Consider the following 23,884-nt stretch of genomic DNA (forward strand, 5'->3'; position numbering starts at 1 on the left):
TATCGTAATATTTCCTCAGTGTGAAATCTGCAACTGTTTACTTCAGCCAAGTCATCATGAGATCTGAAACAAATTAAAGTTATTACTGCCTTTCTGCTGTGTATAACGTTTGTCATTAATTGTTGATTCCATGACCCGGTTGCTGGGAAACACATCCGTGATGGGAAACATGAATGGGAGGGACGTATATAGCGGTTGCAAATATACGCTGAACTTTGATATAAGCTGTGACGGGGAGTCGGATACGAGTCTCGCTGTACGAAGCAGCGGATTTTGCTCTGTTTACCTGCTACATTTTTTGCCTTGAAGGAAGCAGCCCAAGCTTGATAGCGGCAAATATTTAACTACTCCTAGCTAGTCCGACCAGTGCGTCGGCCTGCACTCTACAATGGCCATTATTTGACAAATTCACCTATCAAGTGTGTTATAATGATGTCGACTGGACTCGGAACGTTTCACTGGATGTTCATATACGCCGCCTCATAACACGTACTTGACGTCACAAATATCGATCGTCTGCTTCCCTGACCGCCGCCTGTCGTCTGCTCGCTCTAGGGTTGCGCGGGACATACGCTATAGGCAGGTAAAACAAAATGTCCGACTATAAAACACTGAAGGAGAGACAGCTGAGGATTGGGGGGCTGTATGAAGATGACGATTTCCCCGCTGATGCCAGGTCGCTGTACTATAAAGGGGAAGGGTCGCCATACGTACAGTGGAAGAGACCTAAGGTAAGGTTGTATTATAGCCAACGGATAACAGGGACGATGATTCAGTGAAGTCTATTGTTTCATATGGGATAAGGAAATTATTCATACACTACATTCATTTAGCATAGCATCCGACCACTAACATCTCTGTATAGCGATGCTGTACGGTACAACGAGGAACATAAATACACCCCAGTTTCTGTCATACAGCATAGAATAAGTGTTAAATTTCACTTGGCGCATGAGTACTTATCCATAGTGACGACTTTCAAGTTATTGATTTTGTACCTTGTGTACTGAATGCTTTAAATATCGAAAACCAACGGTGTTTTCTCTATAAAGCGAAGTCAATGTTATATTTCTTAAAATGTCCATTTTTACAACTTCGGAGAGAGCAAAATGTTCACTTTACTAACAGGTGTTAATCCAACGTGCAACCTTCTTCCTAGTCAATCAGCCTTGACGCGGGAAACTGTTATTACCTTTGCTTAGACGCATTGTGATGCGTTGAGTAAATAATCAAACTTCAAAAGTGTGCTGTTCATTCCAGCAGTCAACGATGACTCACGCCCTTACGCAGAAATGTACACGGTTGGGCCGGAGGTTCCTTACCATGTTACTTCCTTGTAGTATGTTGATAATCCGTTTAGAATTTCATTTATGTTTATTTTAAATCATTAAATCAAAACCGACATTTAACATGTAGGAATTTTGATAGAGAGATCACAGCAAGTAATCCTGTTGCATTGATCCGAAGTCATCTATTTGTTTTGATTTAGAAGCATTCAGTGGTGACAAAATTTTCACATGTATTTATATGAAGTGCGCATCACGGTTGATATAGAAATGAATAGGTTAATCAGAAATATCCCATCGTATACCACACTAAAGGTGTATATGCTAGTGCATAAATGGCACAGGCTTATGGTAATAGAGGGAATGTGTACAATAAGAAACTGGCTTAAACCATGTATAGCCACCATGACTACAATACAGGCATGTCAAACATTGCCCGGTAACTCATTAACTATAATTTTGTAAGCAGGTAATTATACATGTCTTCACACGCTATTGCATCTAGGCGTTGAAAGTAATTATATGTAAACCGGTAAACCAAGTTACTTGTATATTGTGGAAGGGCGACCTGGCCGGTTGTATCATATGTCGTGCACAATGTGTGAGAGTTGAGACGCTCTGACTGGAAGGACAGGTGTAGAAACCGATTGTCGTTCACCTGTAGGTCGACCCGAGTCCCACGGTAGACACCAAGGGATCATTACCTTACTTGTGATGTCATTTATTACCTGAGCATGCTGTTATCGTAGGCAATGATCTGAGCATGACCCTGGGAATTAACGCGCTAGGTGTGGAACGATTACAAGTGCAGAGAGAGGGACTTCCTAAAATTCAGTACGATAAAGAATATAATATATGTATAGGTGATACAGCGTCCACTCCCAACATGGCAGTAGCAGTAAGTGCCAGTAACATAGTCATTCCTTCGGTTCTCAAAGTCTAAGGTACAATTCTTTGTGAGCTAACACATAGTTTATTCCCTGAAACCCATGTGTTTATTCCTTCTATATTCACCCATTCACAACCCTGTAGACAACACCAGGCTGTAACACTATACTTCTATCGGCTGAGTGACTCACAATACTGTGCACCATAACATAGTGTCTTCTCACCTTTGTTCTACCTCATCGACATGTGTAATGCACACGTGTTAACGTTGGGTTTAATATTTCGATCGTTAAGTTTGAATTATTATAATTTTGTCACTCTGTCCAACACAGCATCTGCATCTGCCATTAAGTCTCACCTTATATTCAGCACAGCTGCAGCTGTTGCCTCGTCAGCTGGACTCGGTGACCCTAGTGCACAGCTTGCCGTAATAAACTCTATCTAGGATGAGACAGCTATGTTATGAATATTTTTATACCAAGGAAGTGTGTCCCTTCCGTAACCACTTTGTCTGGTATTGTTTAAAGTAAAAGGAAGTTACAATATTGAAATGGAACCCATGTGAAGTCGGAGATTTAGAAGAAATTCTAGAGTAATTTGGACATGAATTAGTGGATACAGTGAATGCTGCCTTACACCTCCTCAAAGCCACACACACGCAAACACATACGCAGTCACACATATACAGACACACATACAGACACACATATACAAGCACACACATTCAAACGCAGACAGACATAGGAACAGAAACAGACAGACATACACATACACACATACATACATACATACATACATACATACATACATACATACATACATACATACATAAATAAACACATACATACATACACGTGCATACACATACATACATACACGTACATACACACACATACATACATACACACATACACGTACATACACATACATACATACATACATAACATGTAGGTACAAAGAGAGAGGGCGAGACAAACACAGCACCAAAGTCAACCCAACGCACCTAATGTGTACTTTACTGAGAAAGTGTAATCCCAAATATAACGTGTTGCATCTGACCACTTTCTGGAAGACGTGTATCATGGCTTCGGCGATGGAAGCCGTGCCAATCTACACTTGTCGGAGGGGTACACGAAGTACAGGATCAAGGCTAACAGTTGTCAAAATTCCCTTTTCTGTGGAAGTGAGCTGGATCGCTTACTTTGTGTGCTGTCGATTATGTTCCTTACTCTAAAAGTGTGGTGGCGAAACCTGGATGGGCCCTCAAAAGTACTAGCATCGGTAATTTACTGAGTAAGTGTAATCCCACTTTCTAAAAGGCATTGTGTATTCAAGTTAAACTAGGGCAACTAAACACAGGCAATATAGGTAGTCTTTGCCCTATACAGGGATTGTAACTTAATCGACTAAATAAGTGCGTTAATGGACCGAAACAGTATTATACTGGTCGTAAATTGTGCTGTAAGTCAATTTTGTTTCAGTGCTGAGTCGGATTTGCAAAGGATGTGGGATCATTGGTGTTCAAATGAATTACAATGCATACCTACCAATAGCATTTGTAACTATAGTGAAATGTATTCCACTTAACGTGGGAACATCACGGACCTGTGAAACCTGTTCTGTTCCCTACTACTGAGTTACTAGGGGATTATGATCAATATAGAACCTTTCATTAAAAGTTTTATTCCACCATAAATGCTCTAACATGTTACAAAACAACAATACTGGAGTACTGGGTAAACCAGTGCACGTGTGTTATGACCTTAAAGCTAGAATGGTCTTAACACACGTGTCCTCGACTAGCAACCATCTACGGGTAAATCTTGCAGTATGGTCATTGCCAATATACACAGGGGACAAGCACGTTCAAGAATGTGTGTCATTGTTATGGAAAATAAGTACACAATACATTCTTGAGTCGTAACTTATTCCCAGGAATACGTAGACTTAATCTACTTATTTCAGGCAACTTATTCGAGAATGTACAATTACAGTAAATTTCCCAATCCACCAGTACGCCCTTGCAGTGAATCAGTAATACACTTGATATTGGACAACACCAATGACTCATGTAATACTCGCTGACACCAGTAAAATCTTGTTTCAAATTCTTATGGCTTGAAAATATATCATATAATCTCCGATGGCTGACACACACGCATCTAAATGTTAAACACTTACACTTTGTCACATCATTTTACAAACAAGTGTATGTCATAGACTCATTTCATTAAATCATTTCCATTAAATTAAATGTGAGTGACTGTGACTAATGCCGCTTGTTGCATTACGTACACAATATCATGACGGAAAGGGGCCGCTCACTTTGCATCTATGCAGAATCGAACCCGGGGCTTCAGCGTCACTAGAACATGAACCACAAGGCTACCTCATCACCCTGAGCATAATAAAGATTGTCAGCTTCTCAGGTTGCACTGTTTCGAAACCCAAAACTTCAGTGTTATGTCATATTTCTTGCAATAAATAAATGATGTAAATTACAAAACCGGCATTTTATACAGATTACTTAACTACCTCAGTAAAACGGAAACAAAACTCTATAACCAAATAACGGACGAATGGTGTTTTGGGAGGCCAAATGACCATCCAGTGCATTTGTTTGATGCTCCGTGAGGCATGGTGTACGGATGAGCGGTATTATGTAACACTCCTTTATACAATAACGGTATCAGTATCATCAGGACTTGCACACAGAGTTGTTCTACGGGATAGCTACATAACCTGGGGGCAGGGCAGCGGTATTTGTCACAAGGCATTACTTGGGGCAGTCCATATATGTAAAGTAATTACTCGACCATGACGCCAGACAAGCCGAAGGGGCTGCTTCGTGACGACAGTCTGCCCTTGCGTGGGTTTCAATACGGATGCACTCACCCTCATCTATTATGCCTGGTCCTTAAAATGTCGGTGATAATGTCACCTGCAGGTTTTCGATTGTAAATACTGACATAGGTGACTTTCATCATGTCATTATCATAACAATATGTAGGTTTTGTTCATAGCGAGTGAGTTGGGGCTGTTACGCCTCTTTATACTCTATAACGGTAATATCACCATATGAGATTTATAGAAGGAAGCTCACAAGTGAAGATGATCTTACAATTTGGTGAATGCACTGACATGGTGGAAGGGACCATCGATGTAATACGATGGACTTTCTTGATAGAGACAGTGTATGTTTTTCGTCACTGCTTACACAAATATATCTCAGAGAGATGGAGCCTGTGTGCCTTTTTCCACAACACATTGTTTCAGGACATTCAGCGTGTCAAGTGTGTAACATATTTTTTAGGAAAAATCTGACGACAAGCTTTTTCTCGGTCAGTTTTAACAAATAACAATATTACAAAAAGGTAATACATCATTGATGGCAGTCGCACATCTACGTTTTCAGACGATTAGGAAATAGAGACATATACTGAGGGGAAGAAATAAGGGAATGGCAAGATGAGGAAAGCATATGCTATGAACGAAATGGTAGATGTATTCGGAACGTAATACCAGCTAGACAAGCAGCTAAACAGACTGAGTAACAGTCAGTGACATATTGTTTTGGTATGGGTCATATTACTGAATACAGTCTCGGGAATGTCAGACACATATTTTCAGAAAACGCTGACTCCGCACCTGATTTCCTCCATCTCTAATAAGTACACTCAGACCTGACTGACTGTATGTCTAATAAGTACACTCAGACCTGACTGACTGTATGTCTAATAAGTACACTCAGACCTGATTGACTGTATGTCTAATAAGTACACTCAGACCTGATTGACTGTATGTCTAATAAGTACACTCAGACCTGACTGACTGATTGACCTGACTGACTGTATGTCTAATAAGTACACTCAGACCTGATTGACTGTATGTCTAATAAGTACACTCAGACCTGACCTGACTGACTGTATGTCTAATAAGTACACTCACCTCTGACTGACCTGATTGACTGTATGTCTAATAACTGGACTGTATGTACACTCAGACCTGATTATGTTCAATAAGTACACTCAGACCTGACTGTATGTCTAATGTATGTCCCAATAAGTACACTCAGACCCTGACTGACTGTATGTCTAATAAGTACACTCAGACCTGACTGACTGTATGTCTAATAAGTACACTCAGACCTGATTGACTGTATGTCTAATAAGTACACTCAGACCCTGACTGACTGTCTGATTGACTGTATGTCTAATAAGTACACTCAGACCTGATTGACTGTATGTCTAATAAATAAGTACACTCAGACCTGATTGACTGTATGTCTAATAAGTACACTCAGACCTGACCTGACTGTGTATGTCTAATAAGTACACTCAGACCTGATTGACTGTATGTCTATGTACACTCAGACTGACTGACTGTATGTCTAATAAGTACACTCAGACCTGATTGACTGTATTCTAATAAGTACACTCAGACCTATGACTGTATGTCTAATAATAAATAAGTACACTCAGACCTGAATGACTGTACAGACCTGACTGACTGTATGTCTAATAAGTACACTCAGACCTGATTGACTGTATAATAAGTACACTCAGACCTGACTAATAAGACTCAGGACCTGACATGTAATGTCTAATAAGTACACTCAGACCTGATTGACTGTATGTCTAATAAGTACACTCAGACCTGACTGACTGTATGTCTAATAAGTACACTCAGACCTGACTGACTGTATGTCTAATAAGTACACTCAGACCTGACTGACTGTATGTCTAATAGACCTGTTGACTGTATGTCTCACCTGACTGTATGTCTAATAAGTTACTCACCTCAGACCTGACTGACTGTATGTCTCTAATAAGTTACACTCAGACCTGACTGACTGTATGTCTAATAAGTACTCAGACCTGAACTGTATGTCTAATAAGTACCTGACTCAGACCTGATTGACTGTATGTCTAATAAGTACCTCAGACCTGATTGACTGTATGTCTAATAAGTACACTCAGACCTGATTGACTGTATGTCTAATAAGACCTACCTCAGACCTGATTACCTCAGACCTGACTGACTGTATGTCTAATAAGTACACTCAGACCTGATTGACTGTATGTCTAATAAGTACACTCAGACCTGATTGACTGTAATAAGTATGTCTAATAATAAGTACACTCAGACCTGATTGACTGTATGTCTAATAAGTACAGACTCAGACCTGATTGACTGTATGTCTAATAAATACTGTATGTCTCAGACCTGATTGACTGTATGTCTAATAAGTACACTCAGACCTGATTGACTGTATGTCTAATAAGTACACTACTGTATGTCTCAGACCTGATTGACTGTATGTCTAATAAGTACACTCAGACCTGACTGACTGTATGTCTAATAAGTACACTCAGACCTGATTGACTGTATGTCTAATAAGTACACTCAGACCTGATTGACTGTATGTCTAATAAGTACACTCAGACCTGATTGACTGTATGTCTAATAAGTACACTCAGACCTGATTGACTGTATGTCTAATAAGTACACTCAGACCTGATTGACTGTATGTCTAATAAGTACACTCAGACCTGATTGACTGTATGTCTAATAAGTACACTCAGACCTGACTGACTGTATGTCTAATAAGTACACTGATTGACTGACTGTATGTCTAATAAGTACACTCAGACCTGATTGACTGTATGTCTAATAATGTCTAATAAGTACACTCAGACCTGACTGACTGTATGTCTAATAAGTACACTCAGACCTGATTGACTGTATGTCTAATAAGTACACTCAGACCTGATTGACTGTATGTCTAATAAGTACACTCAGACCTGATTGACTGTATGTCTAATAAGTACACTCAGACCTGATTGACTGTATGTCAGGACACATTTCTGTCTCTAGTTATTTTGAGGGTGAAAGTTTAGTAGTTTGTTTATTGTTAAACGCCGCACTCAGCAATACTCCAGCTATATGACGCAGGTATGTAAATAATCGAGTCTGGACCAGACAGTCCAGTGACTGACATTACGAGTATCGATCTACGCGACTGAGAAACAACTATATGCCTCAGCTATGCCATTGCCTGATGTTGCAAAACCAGTAACTGGCACTAGTCATGCTGCTGTATAGCTTACCATTGGTCACACTAGTTCTCACGACAGCATTTGTGCCTTGCAGTCTGTTTTTGACGACGTGTTAAAGTGTTCACTCACCAAACCTCACCCATGCTTTAAAGTAGAAACTAATTTGATGTACGTGAACCAGGGTCTTTTAATGCCATATGGTGCGGTTAATTGTAAAAGTCGGTTCATATCAATACCGTTTTCAAAACGATATATTTTTTTTTCAGGAAATCGCCAAGGACCCCAAGTTTATCGTCCATGGAGCCAAGTACTATGATATGCAGCAGGGGGAACTCGGTATGTAGAATGTTTGTTAGCAACATGGATGGTTGTCACCATAATGTAGACCTGTAAGACACAGTCAGCCTTGTCCAAGACACAGTTAGACTACTCCAGACTCGTGGAAGCCTCTTTGTAGCTTGTCCTAGTTGAAAAAACACAAATGTTAAGCACTAGTATGTCTTCACATTTTCTGTCACTATTGCGAGTTCGTCGTGTCATTCCAAAAGCTGGAAAATCTACTATAGCACTGTGCACCTTGCGCATTGATCTATACCTCACTCACTGCTATATTTATGAATGAGAGATTCAGATTTGAACAAGGTTGCAGAGGAATTATGAATAAACAATAACGGTATCGTATGTAAGGGAAATCGGGCAGATGAACACATTTCCAGAATGGTGTTAAGCGAAACATAGAAAATGCATGGAGTATTAATACGCTGGCACTACGCTGAATATACAAAATAGGTCGTGACCTTGCTGCATCGATCATTTCGCCAATACCACCAACCTGAAGTCGCTGATACTGTCGATGGAACTAAGCAGGAAGGTACAAAAAAGTATTAAACCGTAGAAAGCTGTCGACAAAGATTTTTCGTTTTTTTATGTCCATTGTGTTAAATGCCTATTATCTACGGTAAATGATTAAATAAGCAATATTCCAGGATGGTTATGAAATTGACTCTAAACAGTGTGCCGGGAATCGGACCAGGTGTCTCACTGACGGGTAAACGCTCGACCAAACTGACGACCCAGCCGCCCCTGATTGCTATGGATACGCACTGATAATCACAAACGATTTAAATAAATGCCAAATGTTTTACATTTCTTTGAACTTCATTTGGTGCTGTGGCAGGTTTTAGGTTATCATGCCAGATGATGGGATCGATCATTGATCACGTGACACCGCATATCTGCCTACTTAAGTATAACATACATACAAAAACAGTGTGTCAAAATGTTTTAATGGCTTCCTTCCTTGTCTTATTTGTATGCTCTTCGGTGCTTTTTCAAGGTTCAGTCCACTAGTTGCTATGCGGAAACATCATTAGATATATACTATCCCATGCATCTTGCATCTTTTATGAACTGGGTTGAACAATCCTATCAGAGTGTGAATTATCTCTAAACAGTTTTTGAAGGTCTCCCTAAACACACATAACATAAAGCAAGGTTGAATGCCCTGTGTTCCTACACAGTCAGCTTCTCTGTTTGATTTATGAGTATCATCGAGAAAAGATTTTTTTTTCTTATTTTTTAACATTTACAGTAACACTTTCTGAGCTGTGGCACTTGACTTGGACAAACATGCCATTTCTCTGATACAGTCCCTTGTTAAACATCGTCTTTGAATCAGGGAGGAGCTCACACCAATTATCTTCCCTTAACACTTTCCATCAACAAGAGTGTTTACCTGAGCTAAACAACGGAGGAAACCTCAGTAACAAAAGATGCCCACCTGGTTGTAATTTGTTCAGATTTATTTATTTTTCCCTTTATCATACCTAATATATTATATTCATTCGGTAAAGGATATAAATTTGTTTTATTAAAGATATTATTCTTATCAGGTTTTCTAAGGAATTGCACACCCACACATCTCACAGCACATACATAAAGCTCTAGAGAGGCTGGTTCTACTTCAAGGTTATGTCAACATCATCACTCAGGGCTTGGTGTTGTATTATGTACACATGACAACAGAAGAGTAGATCTGACACTGCACACACCCAGGGCAACCTCTGTACAATACTTCCCACAAAATGCAGTAGTTGCTCTGTTGAAAGATGCGAGAGGCAATCTAGCCCATCTCTCGCACGTATCAAGTGTTTACAAATTTGAAAGGTCATGTAACGACAATAGCGCGTGTTAAATGCCTGTGAATGGCACACGACTCTCCATCTGAGACATTGTTCTTAGCAGTCCAATATATATGACAGAAGTTACTACACGTTTAGTCGTTTTCAGAGCATCCCCTCATCATCTCGCCGCCATTACGCGTCTACTTTGTTTGTTGAAAGGGAAGTTATAAGTTTTCTTTTCAAATAAACTCTAGGACACTTAAAACAGCTCAGCTCAGGTGCCATTACACAAAGCGACCTTAGCCCAAAGGTTATCGTAACTCGGTTACCTCAACACAGACTTACAAAAGTAAGACGGCTAAGGTTGTTTGTGCAATGGGGACCTTCGTAATGACGTGTGGTAGAATATGAAAACTAAATGAGTGGATGCAGCGACTGTTGCTAGGGATTCCATCATTGTGAGAAGACAGGCTTATAGTCATGTATCAAGGCGTAGGTCAAAAGTTAGTCACGTGTCCAGGTACAGAATAAGCTGTGAAGTCAGATTTCTATGTAAAGGTACAGCGATAAAGTCACATGTCAAAACAAAGATTCAGACATGTAGATGCAAGATGAAATTCAAGATGTTTAACTGAAGAATTAAACATGAAGACATACGTAAATCCACTTGAAAACACCATGATCATGTAGGCAACTATAATAGTAAAAGTCTTTGATAAATAGATCTTCGATATTTCCTCCATAAAATGAAGGCTAGATTAAAAAAGCAACTGACGTTATAGGAAAGGTTCTACCTATTAGTATTTAGATTATGCAATAATTTCCACTGGGAACAAATTGGAGATGAACATACAGTATACTCTCCCAACTTGGAACTGAAGAGCTAATGACTACCATCAGGTCTGTCCAGATGTTATAATGTACTGCAACTTTAGAGTGATCAGGTATACCTCCACGTAGGAAGGACAAGCATGAATCGTCTTCCATCAACATTTCAACAACGTCATTTATGTCACGGACTCTCTCAAATAGAGAATTCCTTTCCCAGATTACGTTGGCATGACACAGACACTTGTTTTATGGTCTCGTGAGCAACTGTTCTGCATTGACATTCCTATGATTCTATAGAAGTTGCATCTAACTTTATACTTCTCTCAAAGTCAGGGAATCTCAGAGGTCTCTCGAGGGCGAATATCCAGAATCTATGTTCTCGTCCTGATGTTATCGTTAGATATCTGGAGAGAGATGACATTGTCTGTATCAATGTAGCATTTTTCTCCGTAAACGTAGAATCGCATATGTAATCATAGATCACGTGATCAGGTGAAGATGTAGAAGTAAGAATAATGGCAAAAGACCTTATACGTGATCAGGTGAAGATGTAGACAAAGGCTTAAGTAAAGGACGAAACCGCTAGTTTAATTTCCAGGTAAAGATGCATTCATGTAGACACTGGAGTAAGTATAATGACAAGCCTCTGACCCATGTCAAGGTAAAGATGCATTCATGTAGACACAGGAGTAAGTATAATGACAAGCCTCTGACCCATGTCCAGGTAAAGATGCATTCATGTAGACACAGGAGTAAGTATAATGACAAGCCTCTGACCCATGTCCAGGTAAAGATTCAGTCATGTAGACACAGGAGTAAGTATAATGACAAGCCTCTGACCCATGTCCAGTAAAGATTCAGATGTAGACAGTCATGTAGACACAGGAGTAAGTATAATGACAAGCCTCTGACCCATGTCCAGGTAAAGATTCAGTCATGTAGACACAGGAGTAAGTATAATGACAAGCCTCTGACCCATGTCCAGGTAAAGATTCAGTCATGTAGACACAGGAGTAAGTATAATGACAAGCCTCTGACCCATGTCCAGGTAAAGATTCAGTCATGCAGACACAGGAGTCATAATGTAGACACAGGAGTGTAGACACAGGAGTATATAATGACAAGCCTCTGACCCATGTCCAGGTAAAGATTCAGTCATGTAGACACAGGAGTAAGTATAATGACAAGCCTCTGACCCATGTCCAGGTAAAGATTCAGTCATGTAGACACAGGAGTAAGTATAATGACAAGCCTCTGACCCATGTCCAAGCAAAGCTTCAGTCATGTAGACACAGGAGTAAGTATAATGACAAGCCTCCGACCCATGTCCAGGTAAAAGTATAGTCTTTTAGACAGAGGCCAAAGTATAATTGAAAAAAACCGTCATGATCAGGTAGAGATGCAATCTTGGCGTAAGTAAAGGCCGAAACTGCTAGTTTCATGTCCAGGTAAAGGGCGGACTGTCCCACATTGCTATGTTTAGTTCCGTGACAAAGCTTAACATTATCATGTTTACATGTACAGGCTGGTCACCTGTCACCACGGTGTCAACTTTGATTTCCCCTTGGTAACGGACCGCCTTGCCAACCAATGTGAAAAAGATTCTTCTCTTGTCGTACCCTGGTATTTGGGTTGGATGTAAAGCTTTGAAGTATTTTGTCTTAGGGAGATATCCTTGATGTGTCTGTTAAATCATTTCAATACCACAAAGACGGAGACTACCATGACATATATCACTGTCAGAGTATTTCATGTCACCATGACAACGCACGTTCTCCGACTTGCTTTCACGTGTTTCTGAAGACGGAATACTCTTAGTGTATAGCAAAAACACTTAATGTACTTGTCAGGATATTGGTGACAAATTTCATTTTATCCTCAGTACAGCCGGGGGTTGCAATATATTTTATTTTAATTAGGGTCATATCGGATGTGATACAATTCAAGTTACTGGTTTCTATGCAGTCATGGAGGTAATACCCTGAGGATCTCGTGTTTTCAACCTGGGCAAACTTTCTGCACACTTCAGCCAGCATAAATGTATGCAGGCGTACTTCACAGGGTCTGTTCTTTCCGGAGAAGTTTTCGACATTTGTCTTCCAGTATAATGGGTAATTGATAGCCAGTTAGGAGTCACCGAAACGTTTGATTCTTCATACTTTATATATTCATTATTTGGGCAGTTTTGATTTATACTTGGACATTTGCAAGAGCTCATACAAGCACATGACATGGTGTCCAAAAGGGGGCACGTGACCAGCCCCTAATCCATTATGGTCCATTGGCACCAAGTTTTGACGGGAGGATATAGTATGACCAGAAATTATTGAGAATTTTAGGAATATGTTTAATTTGATTTCTAGTATAAACAACCTTGACCAGCTATCAGGTGCTTGGTTTCATTCAAGAGAGACAACTCCGTTAATCCTTTTTCATTAGTTTGTGAAGAGTTATCACCCTTTGTTTACTTGCTAGCAGACGACATTTTCAGTGATCCTCAGTATGGATGATTTAGAGAAGCGGAAGTTGATTTTAGAGTATTATAACAAGGACATCAGATCAGCTAACGTGATTTCAAGTAGAACAGGCATCCCTTTGTCCACTCTTTATCGTGTTTTGGAAAATATTACAAATGGATATGGCACTGAGCACCAGGGAGGCGCAGGTAGGCCCAGAAAATTGACTGTCTGTGACAGGAGGCGGCTTGGTATTCTTGTTTCTAAAAACAATCGAAGGAATTTACAAAACTTAAGGCTCGATATGATTGATAGAGGAGGTCTGTAAGGAGACAATTAGAATTGAGGTGCATGCAATGGGTTGGCAGAAAAGCCGGGGAATTCCATCACCGATCATGAAACCTGAGCAAAAGGAAATTCTGGACGAAACAAAATGAAAAACCTTTGTATCAGCGCCCAAAGTACAGTCCGAAATTTAACGTGTGGGGTGGCATATGTGTGTAAGGGGCAACGCCCTTCTGTGTATTTGAAGGGAATATGAACAGTGAGCGGTACACAGATATTTTTTACTTCCTGCTCAAGTGTTCTATAGACAAATATTTTCCAGCAGGACAACGACCCAAAACATCGTTCAAAGCATTCACAGGCCTGGTTTCGGACCCCAAATATGACATTATTAGATTGGCAAAGCTATAGCCCTGACCTAAATCCAATAGAAAACGTTTGGGGACTTATGAAGGAAAGTGTCAATAAGAAAAATGTGACAAATATTGCTGAAATGAAAGAAGAGGTGGTCCGATTTTGGGACAGCATGGACATGACTTTCTAACTTCTTTTATCAGTAGTATGCCCCGCCGCATTGAAGCCTGCATTGCTGCCCATGGTGACTTGACAAAATACTAACTGTTCACCTGTCTTTGAATCTGGAGATATGTTCTGCTTATATTCACATTTACTACGTGAGTAATGAGTGAAAAAAATATAAAAAATTACAATCTTAAATTCTCAATAATTTCTGGTTGTAATTCGACCGGGCTGTCATACTTACCAGATATTTGAGATTAGAGAGACCCCTAAGTTTAATCCCTACCGTGCGGCTTTGTATACCTTACATTATTATACTCCCAGGTTTATGCACCAAGTCTAAATTACTACTCGAGAAGTTTGAACATCACGAACTATATATTTCTCCTCATGAATGCATTTTATTTAATGCATCAATTTCAATTTTGTACAAAAGTAAAAAAATATAGAGAGTCCAAAGATATATTTAATGCACCAGGACCTAGATTTTCGAAGCTCTCTTAGCGCTAAGATAGTCGTAAGTTAATGTTAATGAATGGCACTTGTATCATATGAGTAGGCAAAGATATATACTGTACAAAAGTACACAAATATATAGAGTCAAACCATCCAACACCCCTTGCGTCTTTTTCTTTTTTTGGGTATGATCCAATGTTTTGATAGCTAAGATGACAGTGCCGATCCTTCGAATGCATTTTACTACTCTGAAATCAGAAATTCGACGGATCGGTACGCGACCCATGCCAGTATACGTCACCATCCAACCAGCAATGATCATAGTTATCCAGACTTTTCAATGTAAAGTTATTGATGACATCTTGTAAAGCCAAAACGACATTGTAAAGTCATAGCGGATTCATATGAGTAAGAATTATGATCGAACTCATATGATCCCTCATCATGCTATGTACATATCCAGAACAGTAATAAAGTTCCGTTCTCTTTTGTTCTGCCAGTCCTTTAGAAACACGATCATACTCCCATTTATTCATAATCGCTGAATACCCCAATCATAGTTTATACAAACTCTCGTTCACGTGTATTATCACTCTATGGGTTAAAGACGAAATCAAAAATAACATCCTGATCGTGTATAAAAAGAGATATTTTTTAAATTTATCTTTTAACATTTCTTTTAACACATAGTTATGTCTTCTCCAGGTAACTGCTGGTTTGTGGCGGGAGCCGTTTCCCTGGCGAGTTACAACCGGAAGCTGTTCAACAGAGTCGTGCGCACTGACCAAGACTTTGACAAGGATTACGCTGGTAAGTGTGTTTGGTACAATGAAAGCCTGTCAGCTAGCAACCAACACCCGTCGCCCACTGAATGAATTCACATTTACTATTGACTTTCATCAGATAGATTATCTGGCTTCATAATGCCTAACATAACATTACAAGTGGCAAAGTAAAATCGTAATTGACTCGGTAAAATAGCACTCAAAAATACTATTTTCAGACCCAAAATAAATTTTTTTATGAAGCTAGTGAACACTTTAGTTGTAGAAATATTTTTCAATACTTCGGCTTGATGCTCTGTATGATTCACACGCTAAACCTGGTGATTCAGACATTTAAAAGGGCGTTATCATCTCTCTGAAAAGGAGTGGTGGTCCTGGTGGACTATCTAAATACACCTGCTTCTTATCTCGCTTATGGTGAGATGACCTCAGAATTTGAAGATGGATCGAAGGTATTCTGTTCGGCAATTGTACATAGCAAAGAGCACTTCATAACATCAGAAAAGGTGTCCCGTAGTGTCCCTGTAATTTGTACTGATGAGTGTTAACTAATGGTGGGATCGGCAACCTCACATGTGTTTTGAGTGTAGGGCTTGAAAATATTTAATATCAATCTTGGTGATGGATGTTATGAACATTGCTATATGATGCACATAAAACAGTTACAGGTGGGACTTATAAGGTTCCAATCTCTCATCTGAATCGCTCAGCTTGCTATTTACACTTGAAACACAAGTATTTCAGAAAACAGTTACTGTGTGGTTAATATGTGACTATGACATTATTGAGACAACGTTAAAGAAATCAGTACAATATTAAAAAACTTCAGACCTAGATAGTGTGAGAGATTCCGGAAGTATGTCGTGGTACGTAGCTGGAGATGAACCGGGCATGTCACTAGTTGACATTGTTTATCAGAACTGTCAATTATGTATGCATCATGGACATATGAAAAGCTCAGTACTGTCAAACCAAATGCCGGTGGTCAAATGAAAATATATACTTCGAAATTAACACTTCACATGCTGTTACAGAGGCCATGTGCACGCCAACTGTTGTGAGATGCACATTGTTATATACATGGAACATCGTCTATGATACCGTGTCAAATGCGTCACCATCGAATTACCGTTTCATTTTAGCCGCCTTCAAACATAGGTGTAGACTTTCTTTTCCCAACTAGTTTAGTAATGGGCATGCGGAAAAATATAAGTACAATGCAAGATTTAAGATCAGTTGCGTACCTACGCCAAGTGAGACACGGGCATAAATCTCAATAAGATGAAAGTAAAATATACCTTAGCGTCAGTGTGCCCCCATAACTCCTCTGTCAGATCTTTGAGTTGCTTTTACGATAGACGCTTAAAGATATGAGTATATTTTACGATCGATTCACACAATTGTTGGAAGAACCATGTGTTTGTGTGAGATGTTTGTATTTGTCTGCTTGGTTATGGGACTTAATCGCCTGTCAACAACAAAACACAGTCTTATATAGCTACCCACCACGATTCCATAGTGTTTTTGTGCGATGCTTACCTTTTTAATTTCCAGATTCCAGAACAATATAGATCAGTTATGTAATTCATTAATCTGTAAAAATAGATATTCAAAACATGCTTTGTGAACCTTGTGCCGTATAACATCTTTTCTCTTTACCAATGTTCCAGAGGTTGTATTGGGTTACTTGTGTATTGTTTAACGCCTCACTCAGCAATATTCCAGGTGTATAGCAGCAACCAGTAAATATTCGAGTCTGGAACCGACAATCCAGTGATCGACGTTATGTGCTATAACCAATCAATGAATGTCATCGAGTGTGACCTCCCTGTTAAGAATACCCGCCTCTTACGTCCTGGAACCCTGTTTTAATCTAGAATGCACATGCATAGGGTTTTGTTACATTGTTTATTGCTGCAACCAACGATCATGTCCTCAGAGATAGTGGAAGCGACGTTGAATTGAACCCTCTCACCTAATACTTTACGTCCGAAGAGTTCAAGGACATTCATGCAGCTATTTGTCACTGTCCACTTATCGTATGTTCCTAATCACATTGTGACAAATGTTCTTATTGTTGCCAGGGATTTTCCGGTTCTATTTCTGGCAGTACGGCGAGTGGCGGGAAGTCGTGATTGATGATCGTCTGCCCACAAGGAGCGGCCATCTTATTTTCTGCAGCAATGAGAAGGAGCCCAATGAGTTCTGGTGTCCGCTCCTTGAGAAGGCTTATGCCAAGTAGGTCAACTAGGATTGGTTCTGGTCGGAATGACCGTCGGGATAGTGAAGAGTCGTTAATAAGCAATAACAATACAATATTTATCTTGACGTTAAGACCACAGAAATGACGTCTAATTGTTCTGTTTGTTCCGTGTACAATCCGGGGACGGAGAGGACCAGAAGATGGCTTTGTTGAACGAGATTTGGGGCATCGTGCGCCGACACCACTTGTAGACTCGATTGTTGCAGGTAGACGTTACACAACTGCTACATTGCTGACTGCTGAATGCAACAATACTCGCGTGCTGTCTATAGATACGATGTTACAATACATAATAACTTTATGAATGTGGATATAGGGGTGGAAATAATTTGGGGTGATATGTGTCATAAAACATGCAGATAAAACTAGTGTCACTGTTTCGAGAAAAATATCACAAAGGATTAAGATGTATTAAGATTAAAAGGAAAACCATCTAAACAAAATATTGCAACAAGAGATCTACACAGAAACATATGCAGAAAGCTTCATAAATCAATATAACAGTTCATTGTATATATTCCATTTAACGGAATGAATTTGAAGTAGAACTAGTACTGGTCTTTATTTATCCTTGAAGATCATTTGTAAGCTAAGGTTTCATAATGCTATTTCGAAGTGTATATTATTACGACTAACACACGGGGCATCCATATATGGCTGTAGCTCAGTGACGGGAAATTTCTTTATAATTTTGTACGTGAGAACAAAATGTGTAATTCAATCGGTGTCCCTTTGTGATATTGGGAGAATATTGCTGAAAGTGGCATAAAGCATTACTCACTCACTCCACAGGCTGTATGGCAGTTATGAGGCCATCGACGGAGGCCGGATCCATGATGCTATGGTAGACATGACGGGTGGTATATCCGAGCTTATCGACCTCGTTGAACACGTCCAGCCGCGGGACTCGCTTGCACGTGCCTTGCAGGACTGCAGCCAAATGAACACCTTGATTGGAGGGGCTATATTTGTAGGTAACACCAAACTTTCTGTGTAAAGCGTTTTTTCATATTACTTGGGTTTTGGATCTGATTCTTTTATGGTCCCCTATGTGTGTTAATACATTTTATAGAGTGCAAAGTATACCGACAATGCACGATAAATCCTATCTGCACAAGGCAAGTTTCTTTTCTAGCCAGAAAACGTCCCAACAAGAGCATGTTTTTGGTTTAATCATAATAACAACGCTACCGACTATGTTTCTATAATTTCCTTTTTCCTCTTCTGATTGTCATTTTTGGTTCGACAATTTTCGTGAAACTATATATCCCGTACACGAAGTTCATATACTGTTATGCAGTGTATTTCCAAATGCATCTAATGAATATGTCTCAGTTTCGGGAATAAATATTGTATTGTATATTCGAATCTGCGCATCAATATTGGATGTAAATGTAGCGATGCTGTGTTTGAAAGAGTGTTTTTCACCTATTTCTTTTCTACTGACTTTTATCATGCCATCTTTATTAAGAAAATGTTGCAGCTTGTTTGATGGAGAGTCAAACTATACATGTTAAAGTCAAAATGTTGAATACGCATTATTTTGATTCTGAGGACTTGAGTACCACCCGCAAGTGTTCCGTTCTGTTTTATCACTTGACAATTTACCTTTCAGAAAAAAATCAATTCCTTCCGTCGTGAGACCCGACGTCCCAACGGCTTGTATGAAGGCCACGCCTACAGCATCGTCGACATGGTCACAGTGCGTTACAACCTGTTTCTACTTGTGTCGGAATATCGTAGTTTGATTAAAAACCTTATCAATACCTTACTAGGTCATGGCAGATCTACCAGTATCACATGCATCACCATCGAATAGCCATTACATGTTTGTTTCATTCTAGTCAACCATCTACCATGGGGGTGGTGGGGTAGCCTTGTTCAAGCGTTCACTTGTCACGCCAAAGACCTGAGTTGGATCCTCAACATGGGTGCAATGTGTGAAGCCCATTTCTGGTGTTCCCGGCCGTGATATTGCTGGAATATTGCTAAAACGGCGTAAGACTAAACTCACCCACTCTAACACGGGTGTATACTTTCTTTTGCCTGGCCGTTTATTTAAAGTTCCAGTGATACAGAACGTCACCGCACGGTACACGACGGTTTCCCTATCCACAATACTGTACGTATTGCGGTATCACCAATCATCGGCCAAATCGAAAGTGTAGGGAAATGGTGACAGCATATTTTGGCTGGGTGTTTTAAACCTCAGCCGTTGCAGAGAAAGCGTATCAGCCAGATTGGATAAGTAGTAAATGTAATTGTGTCTTGGGAAGGCATAACAACTTATTGCATATCGCTGTACACCCGTTTTGTCATATTGTGATTTTACAGGTAGAGTTACACGGGAAGGAGGTGTTATTGTTGCGCCTGCGGAATCCTTGGGGCAGGGGCGAGTGGAATGGTGATTGGTCGGACGGGTAAGTCAATATACGTTTGAGTATAAACGTTTTATACCACCCCGGCAATGTTACAATCGTATAGTCCTTCAATATATATATATATTGCAAGTATATAAGACAGAGGGTGTAGGTGGTTACGGATAACTGTGTGTATTTTGGAAATATATATCTTAGTGTTTCGCAAAATCTAACTATGTTACTTCGTTTTTAATATTACAGAGTAACATGTGTATTGCGAAATGTATCCAGTATTTTCTTCATTTCAGCGACCTGAACTGGAAGCTTATTAGTCCAAAGAATAGGTCGGAGATCGACTACCACAAGAAGGCAGACGGAGAGTTCTGGTAAGAGAACAGTATCATTCAATGCTCGAACTTCTCAAGGAAAGGATTTTAAAGAGGAGCACCCCTATATACGGCTCATATATGCAGACATCTAAGTCTTTCCACAACAGAAAGTCATGTACTGCTGACTTCCCCAAACCAAAACTGAATTTGAACTTTGAGATTAATAGGTCGGGTCTTAATAATACATGAAAGAGTTTAGGTTTAGAGTATACCCTGTCCTTGAACCATAAATATATTTTCCTTCCACCTTAAATAAAGCTAATCAAGATTGTCCTCATATTCTAAGCTCCCATCTCAGTCTGTTTCCTTTTCAATTTAAATGTTGGTTTACTTTCATGTAAAGATTTTCCAAGGCTAAGTCTTAGTCTAAATATTCGGCAAACAGATTTCAGGCAGAACTGTCCATCGCAATTACGAAGGAGGTATATATGGTGAGATTGCACATTTCAACAGTGTACTTTATAACATCAGGATCAGTATTGAAGATTTCCTCAGGAACATTGACGAAATCGAGATGTGCCACCTTTACCCTGACGCCCTGACTCAGGAGATTGCAGTGGACACGGTAAGGCTTCTCCTTTCGTCATAAAGACCAACACTGTCATATTCGGAATGGTCCTTTCAGTCAGTATTTCAAGAAATGCCATTGGTTTCTATGAATGAGGCTAAACGATGTGTTCAGGACCCACAACCCAGTATTTGTCAGAACACCCAGCGTGTTAGATAGACGACTAACATGTAAACACTAATGGCTAATCAGCATACATTTGATATTTGCACAATATGGCGTTTTTATTTAGAGGTTGAAAAGGAACCTAGCTGTCTTCGTCTGTGGATAATCAGCAACAATAATACTATGTAATGGCGATACTTCGGATGTGAGGCACATATGTAATTCTGAAGTATTAGTATGGCCAAGTGGGTGTATGAGTGCCTGACAAATCCGTCGTTGTCGTTGTTGCAGAAGAAGAAGCAGTGGGAACTGAAGGAGTTTCACGGCGCCTGGATCCGAGGCGTCACAGCCGGAGGACCCCTGAAAAGTTTCACGTCAAGTGAGGATTCGTTATGTCTTTCTTACAGGGCAGTGCACAGAAAGCTTCTGTAGTCTTTGTCCATGTGGTATGCATACAATTTTCAAGATGAATCTTCACGATGGCAACTTAAATATAAACTACAAGCGAAATAGAAGTGACTTTAGGGACCTACACCACACTGATTACAATAGTTGATTGTATTGGTTCAGCACATGTCTTAGTTGAGTCTAATTCAAGGAAATATTATGTAATTAGGAAATGAGAGCCTTGTCCATACCAGTATCTGACTCTGATGACAAATTGTCTGTTATTCCTGTTATTACAGTGATTCATCTGTAATGACATTTGTACTGGCCACGTTTGCGCTAGTTTATTACGTCATGGTGTGTTAAGATGCGAGTCTAAATGTTTCTGAGTAATAAAAGGCACCAGTCGAGTGATTCCCTTAGGCTAGAAGAATTAATACCTGATCTAAATGCGTCACGATGAATTCCGTTGTTGTACAATTCGTGCACCAATGTTATAACTATCTCTTCTGTATAGGGTTAGGGTCGCTGACTTGGTCGACACATGTGATTATATCCCAGTTGCGTAGATCGATGCTGTCGATCACTGGATTGTCTAGTACAGACCGGCGCCATATAGCTGGAATACTGCTTAGTGTGGCGCAAAACTAAACTCACTCACCCTTCTGTATAGGAAAGCCAATAACAAAAACGAACGATTAAGCAGTGCTCTGAATAGGTTCTCAATACCCACCTCTAACACAGCGTCTGTTCGCAGGGTTGTTCTGGAAGAACCCCCAATACAAGCTGAGGCTTGACAAGATGGACACCAAGGCCAGCGTCGTTGTGTCTCTCATGGAGGTCAGCAACAAACTTATCAGGGATGTGGCTGATGTTGCTATAGGATTTGTAATTTTCAAGGTACGACGCTTCTCAATGTAATGTAATCTTCTCGGTGTAATATGTGTTCCACATCTTAGTCAGCGTTACAAATGGAGGTTCACATTATTAGCTCTAGTTTCGAAAATGTTCCTGTGATTGAATGTTGGTTTATGTCACCTCAGCTTATTGAGTATATTGAGGAAAAGGATTACTCTGGCATCTACCATGCTGAAGTTGAAGTATTATTCTGACACCTTGCTGAATATAAAGTATTACTCTGGCACCTACCATGCTGCAGATAAAGTATTACTCTGACACCTACCATGCTGAATATAAAGTATTACTCAGGCACCTACCATGCTGAATATAAAGTATTACTCTGGTACCTACCATGCTGAATATAAAGTATTACTCTGGCACCTACCATGCTGAATATAAAGTATTACTTTGGCACCTACCATGCTGAATATAAAGTATTACTCTGGCACCTACCACGCTGTAGATAAAGTATTACTCTGGCACCTACCATGCTGAATATAAAGTATTACTCTGGCACCTACCATGCTGAAGTTGAAGTATTACTGTGGCATCTACCATGCTGAAGTTTAAGTTGTACTGTGGCACCTACCATGCGGAAGTTGAAGTATTACTCTGGCATCTACCATGCTGCAGATGAAGTATTACTCTGGCATCTACCATGCTGCAGATGACGTATTGCTCTGGCACCTACCATGCTGCAGATGAAGTATTACTCTGGCATCTACCATGCTGTAGATAAAGTATTACTCTGGCATCTACCATGCTGAATATGAAGTATTACTTTGGCATCTACCATGCTGCAGATAAAGTATTACTCTGGCACCTACCATGCTGAAGATGAAGTATTACTCTGGCACCTACCATGCTGCAGATGAAGTATTACTCTGGCACCTACCATGCTGCAGATAAAGTATTACTCTGGCATCTACCATGCTGTAGATAAAGTATTACTCTGGCATCTACCATGCTGAATATGAAGTATTACTTTGGCATCTACCATGCTGCAGATAAAGTATTACTCTGGCACCTACCATGCTGAAGATGAAGTATTACTCTGGCACCTACCATGCTGAGGTTGAAGTATTACTCTGGCACCTACCATGCTGCAGATGAAGTATTACTCTGGCACCTACCATGCTGAAGTTGAAGTATTACTCTGACACCTACCATGCTGCAGATGAAGTATTACTCTGGCACCTATCATGCTGAAGTTGAAGTATTACT

General features: G+C 39.9%; 1 protein-coding gene across 1 annotated transcript in view; it reads left to right on the top strand.

The window, feature by feature from the left end:
* The first annotated feature begins 206 nt into the window (after positions 1 to 206).
* The window catches only part of LOC124291720 (calpain-A-like), a 50,381-nt gene continuing 26,703 nt past the window's right edge, over positions 207 to 23,884 (top strand). The window contains exons 1-11 of the mRNA XM_046728791.1: positions 207 to 731; positions 8,500 to 8,569; positions 15,609 to 15,713; positions 17,773 to 17,926; positions 18,744 to 18,921; positions 19,567 to 19,653; positions 20,286 to 20,371; positions 20,620 to 20,697; positions 21,172 to 21,265; positions 21,665 to 21,752; positions 22,518 to 22,660. Coding sequence (XP_046584747.1) covers positions 594 to 731; positions 8,500 to 8,569; positions 15,609 to 15,713; positions 17,773 to 17,926; positions 18,744 to 18,921; positions 19,567 to 19,653; positions 20,286 to 20,371; positions 20,620 to 20,697; positions 21,172 to 21,265; positions 21,665 to 21,752; positions 22,518 to 22,660 — 1,221 coding nt within the window. The 5' untranslated portion in view covers positions 207 to 593. The remainder of the gene's footprint in view (positions 732 to 8,499; positions 8,570 to 15,608; positions 15,714 to 17,772; positions 17,927 to 18,743; positions 18,922 to 19,566; positions 19,654 to 20,285; positions 20,372 to 20,619; positions 20,698 to 21,171; positions 21,266 to 21,664; positions 21,753 to 22,517; positions 22,661 to 23,884) is intronic.

The sequence above is a fragment of the Haliotis rubra genome, unplaced genomic scaffold, assembly GCF_003918875.1.
Source record: "Haliotis rubra isolate DU_JTF1 unplaced genomic scaffold, ASM391887v1 Scf5, whole genome shotgun sequence".
In the NCBI taxonomy this organism is placed as follows: domain Eukaryota; kingdom Metazoa; phylum Mollusca; class Gastropoda; order Lepetellida; family Haliotidae; genus Haliotis; species Haliotis rubra.